The following is a 15,397-nucleotide window of genomic DNA, read 5'->3' on the forward strand; positions in this document are numbered from 1 at the left end:
GGAGATGGATACCATATCAGAGAGAAACATACAGCCTTTACTAGGCTATGACTGGATAGCAGGTGGGCTATTTGAATAACGCACTCAATTAATGAATGATTTTTCCCGTTTTAATTTGCATGGATGGAATACACAACAGTTTCCAAGCAGGTGCTGTTTGAAAACCGTGAAGGTTACGGTTCGATTATTTTTAGGGCTACTGGACGCTGAAAGCTCTCTGAAAGATCGCTCGGAGCAGTTCTTCAGCGATCTCCGCAGCTTCCGTCAGGCCAATCGAGACGAGTGCGTCCACAGCTTGTTATCAGGGTCAGTCTCGTTCTCTAAAGGTTACCACCTTCTTTCCTTTTGATGTCCCTTAACTGTGGTAAAATCGCTGTTACCCACAGCTGCTTAAATCTCACAAATCATATGCTTTATCCTGTGAGAGATGTTTTGATCATGCGAATGCTATTTTTTTTTCCACCACAGGATTCCACCTGTTGCTGATCTTGCATCTTCCATACTTGACAGTGAAGAGCCACAGCCTCCCGCAGACACACATCAGTGTAAGAGATCTGCTGATTTAGGTTTGCGTGCTATCGCTTTGTCACACTTTTTTTGTTTTTTTGTTTACATCATCATGTCTTCATTTTCCCTTTGGCTCTTGGTCCACAGGCACATTCTGCTACAGAATAAATAATCGACTGTTTGCGATTCCGCTGGACGCACAGGCCGCCTGTCCAGTGTGCAAGATGCCCAAATCTGAACACCCTCATACTGAAAGAGAGCCTGCTTTAATCAGGTGCATGTCGAAGAGTCCATTCATTCATATATTATCTTATTTAGATGCATTTGTAATGTTACAAAAGATTTCAATCTCAAATAAATGCTGTTCCTTTGAACCCTGCATAATAGCATCATCGATTCCATGGAAATACTGAGCAATTGTTTTCAACTCGGAACATAAGAAATGCTTCTTAAGCAGCGAATCAGCATTTTAGAATGATTACGGAAAGATCACGTGACGCTGAAGACTTGAGTAATGACGCTGAACAATTCGCCTTTGCAACAGAAATAAATTGCATTTTAAAATATATTCGAATAGAAAGCAGTTATTTTAAATTGTAATAATATTTCACAACATTACCATTTGTACTGCATTAAAGAAAAACATCTCTATATAATTTTTGTATTCAGGTTGTTTATTTAATTTCAAACAAATTGTTTATTTTAGTGATTCTAAATATATCAAGTAATCCAATATATCCAATCTAAAATCATCTGTAGACATTACAGGTCAGAAAGTTGCAGTTTCCAAGCCGTAATTCATATCTTGGAGCTGTTTATTTTATTTGGCGTTTTAATATCCGTATCATCTCAATGCATTTGTTTCAGGGTCAGTATTCCTCGCTCAACTCTGCTCCCAGCATACAAATACAAACCCCATCGCCGATGCAGTTTTGAACCCTCCGACAGCCTGGGTTTGCCCTTGGTGAGTTTCATATAGTCAAATCAGCATTAACACTGAATTATCAAGTGACAGGCTAAATATATCCCAAACCAATTACGTTGGTGCTATTATCAGCCTTATTGACTAATAATGCACATGACAGCTCTTTTAATAGATAGTTCACGTTTTTTAGTGTTACACAGACTTTGTGCCCTTAGGTTTTGCTAATAAATGTTGTTCTCAAAATGCAACATGCAAAAATGAATTTTGCAGCACTGTTTGTCCGGATGGTCCAATCCTACGCTGAACTCTGGCTCTCAGATGAGCAGTCTGGATCTACGGGGCTCCATGAAAAAAACAGAAGCTACGGGAGGCTCAGCCTTATCCTGGTTTGACAGTGAACTGGTGAGACATTATAGGGGTTTAACTATTGCCCATTGTCCCTTCTATATATTTATAGCTGTCAATTTGTTAATTATTAATGGTTTTTCACCATTTACTGAAAATGCTTAAATGGATAGAGTTATCTTAAGGGTGTTTTCCTTTTCCTAGCAATATGCATATTTGAAATCTAATATGAAAATGTAGTTTCCCAGGAAACTTTGGATTTTTTTTATCTTATTTAGAAATCTAAGCATTTTCCTTAACCCAACAGCTGAAATGGAAACCCTGTGAACCTTTTGTCTCTGTGTTCTCATTCATGCACTCTTGGAGTTTGTACCCTAACACTTCTAAGGGTTTGTTTTTTGGGTTTTGGATTCAAAAATACTGCTGTGATTAGATCCTGCCTTGCACCACCAAACAGGTGATGAATGACACAGGTAGCAGACAAACAAAAGAATAATCAGAAACGACCACAACTAAAAAAAATGAGCTGAAGAGACGAAACAAGGACCAAAAAGGGAATGACCAATTGAATATCATTTGCAAAAACGTAAACCTGAGACGTTTGTCTTTCAGCCATCATGGAAATTTTGTGTGTCAAATCTGTATTGTTTGTTTCATTGCACTCTTCTAAGTTTACATCTGAGTTCACGTGCTAGTGTAGAAGAAAATTAAGGAAAGGTCTGGAAGCAATTCATTCGTAGATTAGAAATAACATTTATGTCATTCATGTGTCCATGGCGGTTCATATTGTCGTTTTGGTAACTTTTAAGTAACATTAAAATTTTTCAGGATTCACCCGTGCCCAGTGCATCAAGACATCCCCATTCTGACCAGCTTCCAAATGTGGTTCGTTTACCACGGTATCGTTTTCAGCATTCAGATCCGAAGAGGCCAGAACCCCACGGCGGCTCGTACGCTCTTGACTGATTGCAGAAGTTGCGTTCAAAATGCAGCAGCTCATGAACGTTTCTGCATCCAGGAGATTTTCTGGATTTACTGAAATGAGCACTTGTGCATTTTTGTATGTGTAATAACGGAAAACATGAATCATTTTGTATGAATGTGTGAATTGTCTGCTTGCTTTGTGAGCTTTGACATAAAATGTGAAATTTTGTATAAATAAATGCAACTGAATATAAAGTAGCAACATTTTTTCTGCATCATCTGGCTTTAACAGTTAGTCTTTCAGTGTTAGCTGAACAATAAAACATTAATGTGAACACATGCTTAATGTGAATCACTTCATATTAACTAAATGCATGTATAAATGCATATTATGCACATCTTCAAAGGCTTAAATGCATATTACAGTCTTTATTTACAATATTTACTAAATGTTGCCAATATGCATAAGTTCACTACATGTATGTTCATACACTTAATGGTTAATTTAACACATTACTATGTATTAAAGAAATGCTTTTAAAGGTGTAAAGGTAATGTAGGAAGAGTATTAATTCCTGAACGTACACTTACTTTGGACGTGTTGCTTTTATGTGCTGATCATATATAGTCAAGTTAGAGACACACCTCACTCGGTGTCACTGGTTTCTTCGTGGCTCACTGCCCACGCGTTAAAACACTATAAAGGACTAAACTGAGTGACACACTTACTGCAGCTCTCAGCTTCTGCATCTGCTGTTAATCATGTCACCATCTACCTCAACAAGAAACACTTTTATTTTGCTGTTTTATCTGGTGAGTGAGGCTTTTATTTATTTTGTCGACTAGGATTTTTAATTCATAGTAATTTATTATGAACGCTGTACTAAGGGACTTTTATTATTGTTTTTTTTTCTTCGAATTAATTATATCTCCGTACGTCTGTCAAGACCAAGCGAGCTTCAAAATAAAGGTTCCAATTAGCGGCAAAACATTTTTTGACAGCTTGATATCACGGAATAAGCGTTTAACGTTTTACAAAGACATTTTAATCCTGTAGCTTGTCAGAAAACAATTGGAAACTATAATTTAAACAAGGAAATTGATCAAAAATGTAAAATGTAAATAGTTCCTGCTAAGGAGAGTGTTCCACAGAAGCTTGTTTATTGACCAAATGCAAATGCCGGCAGCTCGCTAGGTTTTGAGACAATTTTGAGCCTTTTTTGTTGCGTTTAATGACTGTAAATAATTCATTTACCACATCAGTTTCGTTTATAATCAATATATTTAAATGTTATTTTAGTACCTAGAGGCACTGAATGGAAAAAGCTGTTTCTCGCTTTCAGTATACTGACCCTTTGAGAGGCTAAAGCTTCTTTGGTTTACTTCAGAATTTAGTCACAAAAGAATTTCCAGTTTAGTAAGAGAACAACAAAGCATGTCAGTTACTAGTAATCGCCTGCACTCATTTCTGCGCTCACTAGTGATAGTTTAATCACACCATGACCAGATGTAGATAGCCAATCTATAAACACATCTCTCAAAACAGATCATCTGAGGTAAACTGTGACAAGAAAGGACATTCAGTTTGATATGCTGGGATCCCCAGCGCAGAACCAACCCACCCACTTACAAGCGTGCCACTTTGAAACCTGGTTTACTTTTCACAGTTTGTTTCCCTGTACATTTTGTGTGGTTTTGTGTGTAGTGACCAGGTCATAGGAGCAAGCTTGATAAGAATTTCTCAGTAGGTGTTTTTCAAGTTGAGAAATTTCCATTTTGTGTCCTGTCCCTTATCTGTTTGTTCTCAAGGCACATGATTACGTGCATTTGTGACTTTGTCAGTCCTCCTGTTGTGCAATTATAAGAGTTCCATCAAAACATCCAGGTTTTCCCGCATTTTTTCCTTGACCTTAGTTGACACCAACAGGACGGTAGCTGTTTTTACTCTGCGACTGGGTGATCTGGAACGCCAGATTGTGATTAAATCAATTTTTGACTCATCTTGAACGCTCCCACTTTGATCTGGTGGATTTTTACTTTAGTTAAAATCTTCTGCAACAAGAAGGTTGTCTAACAGGTTGACAAACCTCCAAAACAAACATTTCTTAATAATAGTTCTTGCCGTTAAATGACACTTTAAATTGCACGCCCTCAAGTTAATGCACTTTTCAATATATCATCTATGCGTCAGGAGCTCATGTTATTAACTTGGAGTTCATTTTGGGTCTTTTGATCTTGCCTATTTGTTTGTGAATTGATTATGCAATCTGAAAACTGATGAAAACATAGTGATGAAAGAACCTTTGGTTAATTTCTTCCTAAGAGGATGAAACAAAATGTTTTTTAAGCAAAGTGTTTATTTTAGTTAACTTCTCTTAGATTAAAAAAGACAGGCTAAAACTGACCTGAAATTGTTTTCCCTTTACAGTTTTTTACATGTCTGCACGTCATCGTTATTGGTAAGTTTATTCCACTTCCATTTTTTTAATGTCACTTTATTTCTGAAATACAAGCCACAGTCCGCCTACTTCTGTGGTATTAAGGGCAATGACCATCATGACCCCAATGACTAATGGCAGTCCATTAGCGACTCACATATTTAGGTCATTATCTTAAAATTGGAAAATTAAAATTTGTATTACTTTTTTTTTTTTTTTTTAACAATTTTGAGTCTAAAATTGCGTATCTACTTCTCAGAAGAGGAATGTTCCAGTGAACATTTTTTTAGAATGTATAGAATCTTTTTTCAATTCAAAGAACCTGAAAAGGTTCCATGGATGGAACAGTCAGTGCCAGCTTTAAGACAATGCACACTGAATAGCTAAACCTCACGTTCTAATTCTAACCCCTAACCCAACTTGATATGTGCATAGGTGTCATAGACTAACTAGTAGCCACTGAGCCATATGCAGTCCCTGTAGTTGAGCTTCCTGAGAGCGGTTCACAAGAAATTATTACCTCACTACTTTGTAACCATTAAGTTATGTGTAAAGTCTAAACATTAAACATGACCCAGTGTGCTTTCTTGGTAAAAACTGTGGTTAGTTGCTCAACCTTTATTTAGTTTCGTGTAAATTTGTATTGCCTCACTCTCTTACTATAATTACCGGCATATTTAGATGCAAGCATCACTAGACAAATGGTGCGTTAAAAGTCTTGGGGGCGGACTGTAACCACCTAACAACCATTCCAAACAACTTGGTTGTGGTGAGCTGTGCAACACTCGGTTAATTATGAAACTGAAAATTCATGTTGCCGGTCAACATGTAGGTTTAAAGCAACAGATGAGTTGGTTAGAAGCAGTCAGTTTGTCCCTTTCAGAACTTAACTGGCAATTACAAACAGCAGATCATGTCCTCATGTCCTTTACTGACCAAATTTAATGCATCCTTTGTTAGACTTGCTCAAATTGACTGTAGGGAGATTTTACTCAGCTTTTAACTCGATGATTTTCCCTCGAGTTTCAAAATGTCTGTAATTTGTGTGTGAATGTGTACTTAGAAATCAGACGCTAGTCACTTCAAAACTCTCGTAATCATGCTGCATGTACTTTTACTCTTGCAAAGAGTATCACATGAAGATCCGAGATTACTTTTGATGTCTGTTGTTTGCATTCTGTTTCACATGTAGGCAATACGTGTGGCACAAATTATTACAAGAAACCCAATCAAACGGTCCCGAGATGTGAACGCTGCACTCAAGAGTGTTCTGGTAAGTAGCTGCACGACATTTCCCAGCATCTGAACACTAGTGAGCTTTGAAAATGACACAGGATTGTTTTCAATTCTGGATTACTGCTGTCCTTGTATTATTATTTAGTTCATGTGCATTCCTGGTCTTACTGCGTGTGATTCATCAGTGCACGTTGTTGCATAGAAGAAAGTTTGTCTTTATTATTTTATATAACAATGTTATTTCTCAGCTGACGTCACCAAGGATGTTTCGAGAGGGAAATGTGGGAATGCACACTTTTCGTCATTCAAATAATTCACACTGGATAAAAATCAACCAAGTTTCTCATCATTAAAATTGAAAAACGTGCAAAAACTAAAGAATCTTTCACAACAAGACCGGGAATGTGATTAAAAAGTAAAAAGAGTCAATAGCATGTAGACTTCTTAGCCGTCGCGGACATGTATTTCCATTTTACTGTGCTTCTTTTCCATTATTTTTCTATGCAAACATGCGCTAGGCAGAAAAACTAAACGTTCAACTAAATAAAAAGGCACACAGAATGCGTTTTTCCATTTCATCGCGATACTTCTCTGTTGTTTTTCTATGTAAACACACTATACGGACACGTTTGACCATTGCTTTTGTGTCTCACGTTTTCCAACACAAAAACACATTCTCTCCGAATGTCCGCTAACTTATAGACATCTATTTGACATCTGATAGGAAACGTATTGCACGTATTACATGTATTACAAGTATTGCACATATTGCACATATTGCACGTATTGCACGTATTGCAGATGAGCAAACACTCTTAATACGTCTTCCAGATGTAAATGCAGACGTCAGATAGTCGTCTCTGAGATGTATGTGTGCTATCAGGGAAGCTATTTACAAAAAAGTTTCTTTGGTCTAGAGACTTTTGTCTAGCATGTGTTTACAAAGAAATCTAGCATGTGTTTATATAGAAAAACATGCAGTGGAATGAAAAAATGTGTTCTGTTTGAACAGTTCCTAATCAGGATTAAGTATAGTGTGAAAAGTACAATTCAAATTGAATAAACAGTAGCTAAGATGCTTTTTGTAGAATTTTGGTTCATTGAATGCTCTGTATGTTTTTGTGTATTTGGTTGGAAACAGATGCTAAAAATGAGATGGAAGTTACTTCATGCACTCAGGACACCAACAGAGTTTGCCACTGTAAGCCAGGTTTTTATTGTACAAAAGGAAATGATTATAACACGCACTGCCATAAACCATGTGTTCCCTGTGAGAAAGGCACATTCTCCAGCACACCATCTCTGAGCACCTGCAAGTCTCATAGAGAGTGAGTATTCTTCATACATATGCCACTGTTTCTAAGTTTGCAATAATATCTCAAAACATATGGATGCCCATTTCTGCCATGGAATGAAAAGATAAAATAGGTATTTGGGATTTGTGAGAAAAAAGTCAGAATTGTAAGACACAAACGTTGAACTGAAAGACCTAAACTTTAGATGTATTAAGATGTAAACTCAGAATTCAGAGAAAAAGATGAGCTTGTATCTCACAATTCTGTCTCAACTGCCAGGGAACAAAAAATTACAACTTTTTATCTCACAATTCCAACTTTTTTCTTAGAATTGTGAGTCTGTGTTACAATTCTGAGTTTGTATCTCACAATTTAGACTGAGAATTCTGAGAATTCCAAGTTTATGTCTGGCAGTTCTGATGTAACAGCTGTAACTGTAACAACCACTAAGGTCAAACACAAATAAACAGAACTAAACAATGACATGGACATGAGCAAATTTAAAACTGTAACTCACCACAGTGGTCACATGGAACAATACACAACAAGGAAACATGGCAAACCTGAGGACGTAAATGCATGGACATGGGGAAACACATGACCACACTCAATGATGAAATGGAACTAATAAACATAAACTAATGAATAGACAGACTAAAAAAAAATGTAGCCATTTAAGGCCATACGGGATTGGAAGGTGGACAGGGCCAAAAATCTATAAATGGAACTCCTGAAATTTGAATGTGTCAACACGCACTGTTTGTCCATGTAACGCGGCAATGCTTTTGTTTGTGTAAACGCACATGCTGGCCATGTTAAGTCATCGGTTTTTACCGTGTTTCTTCAGAATGTGCAAATATGCCCAGTTTTATTATTTTAAGATGATGAATTATAAACATGTCTCTCAATGTGGGAACATTCTGGCCGTGTTTGAACATGTAATACTTTTTAAAGCAAATTTTCTTTGAGATTTACCCATATATTAATTCTTTCTTTAGTTTATCACGGCATTGTTTTACTATGGAAGCCCATTTCCGCCACTGAATAAAAAACTTTTTAAAAAAGACTTTTTATCTTAATTTTTTACTTTTTTTCGCAGAACTGCATCACATAAACTCACAAATGCGAGTTAGAAAAACAGAATTGCGGGATATAAAGTCAAAATTGCGAGAAATGAAGATATAAACTCGCAATTCTGACTTTTTTTCTTGCAACTGCAAGTTTACATCTCACAATTTTTTCTCAGAATTGCAAGATCTAAACTTGCAATTGCAAGTTATAAAGTCCAGTGCTGAAGAGAAGTTGATATGTTCACAGAATTGCGAGTTTATATCTCACAATTCTGATGTAATGACTCGCAATTGCGAGTTTACATCACACAATTCTGACTTCATTTCTCAGAATTGCAAGTTTACATCTGGCAATTCTGACTTTTTTCTCAGAATTGTGAGATACAAACTTGCAATTGCGACTTATAAAGTCCAGTTCCGAGAAGAAAAAAGGTTGATATGTTTACAGAATTGCGACTTTTTATCTCACAATTCTGACTTCAGACTTATCAGAATTGAGAGATAGTCACAATAACCTTTTCTTTTTTATTCGTGGCAGAAACAGGCTTTCGTACTTTACTGATATCTCCTGTGAAATTAATTAATGTTGCAATGTAAATAAAGACTTTCTTACCTGAGAAAGATCATTGAACTAAACAACTAAACAGGACATGACAAATGATATCAGACTGACATCACAGGGATGAGATGGTGTGGAAATTTTTACCCCAGTATAAAAACTTGCAACAAAATGGGTATTACCGGTAACACTAGGTCGCAAGGCTCTGGACGCTTTTACTTTTGCTTTCAAATTCATGATTTGATGTCACGTTTTACAAGGAAATATAATTGTCTGTTGCACTTGCATCTTTACACCATCTTCTTAGACTAAAATGAATGCTTGAAAGATGGAATCATTATTATTCTTAATCCTTTCTCTGCAAGCATTTTTGAAATTTTTCACTGAAATTTCATGCCCCCCAAAATATTTTATTGTATGAATATCTGAACATGCAGTGCACCAAAAGAAGTGCTGTCCCATGAATAATGTAAAAATTCCTTATTTGGCAGAGAAAGAGTTAATGGAAAGCTCAAAAACAATAAAACAGTACAATAAAAAAAACTAGCTCATATAACGTTTAGTAACAAAAACGAAGAGGTTGAGACACGACATACAACATGCTGTATTCAATCTGGTTTCATGATGAAAATGTACCCAGACGCGAAATACGTACGCGGAATACGTGCAGTTTCCAACAGAAATGTCCACTGGGTGGCGCTAAAAGAATGTTGTTTTTTCTTTTTCTTTTTTCCCAGAACAGATGAATGTAAATATGGTACATTTTATGTAACATTGGTTTTGTATGTGTCACCGTAGTTTGACATGGTGCTATAACTTCAATGCTCTGTGACGTTTCAAAATAACGTACCATCTGCGCTACCCGACAGTATGAACAAAAGCGAGTGTGATGTAAAATGCAATCGCAAACATCTCTCATCTCTCGAATCATGTTTTTTACCTCCTCTACACTCAAAAAAATAATAATTCATCGGATGAACTCAATTTAATTGAGGGCAGGATTTCCATCTAATAAAAATGTGTAACCCCAACTCATAAAAAACGAATTCATGCAATGAAATGTAATTGAGTTGGGCCAACTCAGTTTAATCAAATATAGTTTAAATGAAATGTATACGTTTATAACGTGATTATTTTATGCTTCTTGTATTCAAACCAAAACTTTTAACTGGAAAATAGATTATTAGACAGAAAAAAAAAATTATACTTTGGATTTACTTAACTTTAGGCATTCATTTTATTACTACAACAACTTTAACTCCTGTAAGCAGGTCCCAAGCACATGCTCTACACTTTACCCCTAAAAACACTAACATACCAGAAACTGTTGTAAATACAAAAATGAAAGACCATCAAACATTAACAAGCATCCCCGTTAAATCATCTTGATAAAAGAAAAAAAAAAAAAAATGTTTTAATTTAACATTTACTCTCTCTATCCAGTCCATGATGGGAAGGGAAAATCCACTTCCTAGTTACAAAAGTAAAGTGGTTGTAAGAATTGTGCTGGATTAACATCATTTATTTAAGTAAATTGGACAAGCATCAAATATTATTTTTGGCTTACTTAAAGGAGAAGTCCACTTCCAAAACAAAGATTCACATATAATGTACTCACCCCCTTGTCATCCAAGACGTTCATGTCTTTCTTTCCTCAGTCGTAAAGAAATTATGTTTTTTGAGGAAAACATTTCAGCGTTTTTCTCCATATAATGGACTGATATGGTGCCTTGGAATTTAAACTTTCAAAATGCAGTTTAAATGCGGCTTCAAACAATCCCAAATGCGGATGCAAACCATCCCAGCCAAGAAAGAAGGGTCTTATCTAGCGAAACGATTGGTTGTTTTCATTTTCATACGCCTTGCTCTCCCTGAACTCTGTGTATTCTGGTTCAAGACAGTTAGGGTATGTCGAAAAACTCCAATCGTATTTTCTCCCTCAACTTCAAAAATCATTTCAAAATCATCCTACATCGCTGCAGAAGTACCGACACAGTCTTTGCAAAGTAAACATGCAAAGAAGATCAAACACCTTACAAAAAGGTAAAACAGCAATATAGGACAATTTCGAAATTGAGGGAGAACATGAGATGGAAGTTTTGTTGACATACCCTAACTGTCGTGGGGCAGCCGTGGCCTAGTGGTTAGGGAGTCGGGCTTCTAACAAAAAGGTTGCGGGTTCAAATCCCAGGTCTGGCAAGGATTGAAGGTGGGGGGGTGTGAAGAACCAGTGCTCTCTCCACCCTCAATACCACGACTGAGGTGAGTCCCTTGAGCAAAGCACAGAACCCCCAACTGCTCCGGGTGTGTGTTCATGTTCTCTCTCTCTCTCTCTCTCTCTCTATCTATATATATATATATATATATATATTCATTTATATATACTCCATTTCACCCAAAATGTTGATATGCAGATAGTCACACTATTGATAAACAGAGTGTGTTGACACAGTCAAATTTCACATGTTCCGTTTGTAAACTTTTGACCCCTTTGACCTTCCATAGAGCAACAGGGAATTACAAGACAAGGAGCCAGGAAGCATGACTAAACAGACTACGTGACTATGATTAAATACAAAATAAAGAGAGACGTGAAAACATGAACATAAGCAAAACCCAAACAGACATGACATCAGCCTTTTTTTCTCAGATATAAACTCAGAATTGTGACATAAATTACCTTGCAAGCTTCCAAACAAACCTTCATAAAACTCCATCCATTATTAGTCAATGCAGATCCCCCAGACTTGCATTCAGTCAGTACAGACTTGGTTGGCTCTTTTGACTTTTGGCAACTAGTATTTTAGAAAACTGAAATACATTTAAAAAGCATGTTTTGAGTAACTGTCTCATAATACATTAGTTACATTTTTTATTAGCTCTAAGCAGCTTTATAAAAAGTGAATGAACAGCAGAATTTAATGTGAAAGAAAGAACGAGAATCATGTGTTTTCACACAGCAGCAATTTTCACAAGTTTTTTTTTTTATTCTCTCTCTATCTTTCTCAGCCTGTTACTCACTTTCTTTATCTCTCACACACATTTTTATCTTTGAGGTTTTTACTAGTCACTTCTGTTTACAGTGCAACTCTTCATGTCATCTGTGTATGGGAATCAACACAGCCACTACAAACTGTCCACGCAGCTATAACTAGTTAAATATATGGAAAGAAGATATGCCCAATCACAATTTAGTATGAAAATAGATGTCAGAAAGAACAGCAATCTTAAGTATGCAAATTACAGTGATATTAGCTCTGACGGTTACAGTATCTGTGAAAGTTCAAGTTAAGGTTGAATAAATTATTTGCAGAGAGATACTAGAGGAGTATTAAACCAGTGCTACCTTTTTCAGATTGACCTGCCCTTGTCTCATGCATTCTCTCTGTGCACTTTTCCACAGTTGTGCTAAGTTGGGAATGATAATGCTCATGGAAGGCACAGTGACAGAGGACAGCAAATGTGTGAAAATCACAACAGCGACGTCAACCTTGTCCACTACCACAGATAATATCATTATTACCAGCACTTCCAACAGCACTTCAGGAATTCACATCATTGGGACAGGTACTGACAAAAGCATGACACTGCACTGTATTCACCGTTGGGATGTGTTGTTTGTATATACCTTTGAATAAAACAATGTATAACATATATGAAACTTAAAGTGAGGAAATTTGTTTCTTAAAACATGTAAAACTAAAACTGAAAGTAAAATTAAAACCTTAAAAACATTACTGAAATTATATATATATTTAGTTTACTGAAACTAAAAAAAAAATTAAAACTATATAGATATTTAAAAACAAACTACTAAAAAAAAAATGATTCAAATTATTTGTATAAACTATAATATCCAAATGATACTAAAATGCCCTGAAAAAGGATTAAACTTTTAAAAAAAAAGAAAAGAAAAGAAAATTGTAGAAATATTAGGATTTTGTATTATATGGTAGTATATGTGTGTTGTTTTTTATTTATGCTGATTTACTTTAAAAACAATAATGTTTATTATGTCAAATAAATAAAATTATATATATATATATATATATATATATATATAGATAGATAGATAGATATATACTATTTAACAGTTTATTATAGAAAATTGTAGAAATATTAGGATTTTTGGTAGCACTGTTTTCATGACAAATAAGCACAATTGTCATTCCCTTAATTCAAGAAAAAAAAAAATTAAGTATTTATATGGTAGTATATGTGTGCTGTTTTTAATTTATGCTGATTTACATTAAAAAGCAATAATGTTTGTCATATATATATATATAGTTTACTAAAAATGAAATTAATATTAACTATATAGATATTCGAAAAATAAAATACTAAAAACATAATAACCATAGTATAAACTATAATAGTATCTTAATGATGCTAAAATGCACTGAAAAAGGATGCAAAAAAAAAAAAAAAAAAGAAAGAAGAAAGAAAATTGTAGAAATAATAGGATTTTTGGTAGCATTGTTTTCATGACAATTAAGCACAATTGTCATTCCCTTAATGCAAAAAAAAAAGTAAATAAACATGTTTAAATTAAAGTATTTGTATTATGTGGTATTATATGTGTGTTGTTTTAATGTATGCTGATTTACATAAAAAACAATATTATTTATAATGTCAAATAAATAAATACTGTGAATACATTTTCGTTTCTCATCACCAGGGGTCACTGCACAACTCACAAACGTTCCAGAAAGCCAGTCCCATTGGCTGCTGCTACTAATCTTGATGTTGATCATTTTGTTCATGGCTGGATTCTGTATGCTGATGAAAGACGTGACAAAGAAAACCCTTTCTAAATGCTTCGGTATGATACAAAGACTAGAATGCAATGAACCTTTTGAATACTTCAGCATGCAATAGGCTACAAATGAACACAAATAACACAACTCCGCAATGCTACCGTATTTGTCAGAAGTAATTGTCAAAAATGATATGTAAACTCTAGAAACTCCTTCTGAACCACAGCATTGTATTGACATGTCTAAAGTGCAACGGCTATAAGTGGCCTGGAATCCACCCAGATGGCTTCTTACAGTAAAATGCTTTGCATTGTCTCTCACGTGTTTTAATTCCCATAAGGTCAGACTCAACATAAACATTGACTGTGTTTCAGAATGACAGGCATTTAACACATCCATAACAACCTGAGAAACCACAGAACGCCTAAGCACGCAACATACAGTTCACACAGTCACTTGCTGCACCTACATGAGCTGCTCACGCTGTCTGACAAATGCAACCTATTGACTTATGTCTTCTTTTCATTGTAGGTTTTATAAAAGGAGGACATGTAAGTACTTTTGTGTGATATCACAATGAATTAAATTAACCTGATTTTGTTCATTTAACTGAATGTTTAAAGGAATACATTTTGCTGGAAATTTACTCAACCTCTAGGCCATTCAAGATGTAGGTGAGTTGTTTCTTCATCAGATTTGGAGAAATGTAGCATTGCATCACTTGCTCACCAATGGATCCTCTGCAGTGAATTGGTGCCATCAGAATGAGAGTCCAAACAGCTGTTAAAAGCATCACAATAATCCAAAAGTAATCCAGTCCACTCCAGTCCAATTAGCATCTTGTGAAGCCAAAAGCTGTGTGTTTGAAAGAAACATTTATCATTAATGCATTTTAAATTTCTTAAGATGCTTCTGGACAAAATACTAGTCCATAAATCCATAATCAGTAAATCAGTATAGTTAGAAGTCCATCCCCTGTTGTGTCTCACATCAAAATCCACTGATATGTGAACAGTTTTAGACTGTTTTTGTCTGTAAACTGTGTTTGATCTGTGCAGATTTCTCTCCTGATTCAGACTTTTTTTTTTTACTGGAGAAAATCTTCTTATGTATAGAAGACTCGTATTTTATCCAGAAACGCACAGCTTTTGGCTTCACGAGATGTTAACTGATGGACTGGAGTGGTGTGGATTACTTGTGGATTATTGGGATGTTTTTATCAGCTGTTTGGACTCTCGTTCTGACGGCACCCATTTACTGCAGAGCATCCGTTGGTGAGCAAGTGATGTAATGCTTCATTTCTCCAAATCTGATGAAGAAACAAACCCATCTACATCATGG

General features: G+C 35.5%; 2 protein-coding genes across 5 annotated transcripts in view; both read left to right on the top strand.

The window, feature by feature from the left end:
• Positions 1–3,020, top strand: part of miip (migration and invasion inhibitory protein) — a 5,377-nt gene extending 2,357 nt beyond the window's left edge. Inside the window, exons 3-9 of one of the 2 annotated variants that reach the window (XM_051103086.1) lie at positions 1–62; positions 195–306; positions 469–566; positions 655–781; positions 1,375–1,471; positions 1,703–1,834; positions 2,606–3,020. The exon at positions 1–62 is cut by the window's left edge and continues 32 nt beyond it. In XM_051103086.1, the coding sequence (XP_050959043.1) occupies positions 1–62; positions 195–306; positions 469–566; positions 655–781; positions 1,375–1,471; positions 1,703–1,834; positions 2,606–2,743 (766 nt within the window). In that variant the 3' untranslated portion in view covers positions 2,744–3,020. The remainder of the gene's footprint in view (positions 63–194; positions 307–468; positions 567–654; positions 782–1,374; positions 1,472–1,702; positions 1,835–2,605) is intronic. The other variant, XM_051103087.1, reaches the window with a different exon arrangement.
• Positions 3,021–3,389: 369 nt separating this feature from the next.
• Positions 3,390–15,391, top strand: si:dkeyp-61b2.1 (tumor necrosis factor receptor superfamily member 1B). Of its 3 annotated transcripts, none has more exons than XM_051103084.1 (7): positions 3,390–3,514; positions 5,130–5,160; positions 6,332–6,412; positions 7,517–7,703; positions 12,703–12,866; positions 13,978–14,121; positions 14,588–15,391. In XM_051103084.1, exons 1-7 carry the CDS (start codon positions 3,464–3,466, stop codon positions 14,623–14,625), a joined length of 696 nt encoding a protein of 231 aa, XP_050959041.1. In that variant the 5' UTR covers positions 3,390–3,463; the 3' UTR covers positions 14,626–15,391. The 3 variants fall into 3 exon arrangements, with proteins under 3 accessions (XP_050959041.1, XP_050959042.1, XP_050959040.1); XM_051103085.1 differs by lacking the exon at positions 14,588–15,391 and having other exon boundaries at positions 7,517–7,576; positions 7,655–7,703; positions 13,978–14,571; XM_051103083.1 differs by lacking the exon at positions 14,588–15,391 and having other exon boundaries at positions 13,978–14,571.
• The last annotated feature ends 6 nt before the right edge of the window (positions 15,392–15,397 follow it).

This window comes from Labeo rohita, unplaced genomic scaffold (assembly GCF_022985175.1).
Source record: "Labeo rohita strain BAU-BD-2019 unplaced genomic scaffold, IGBB_LRoh.1.0 scaffold_353, whole genome shotgun sequence".
In the NCBI taxonomy this organism is placed as follows: Eukaryota; Metazoa; Chordata; class Actinopteri; order Cypriniformes; family Cyprinidae; genus Labeo; species Labeo rohita.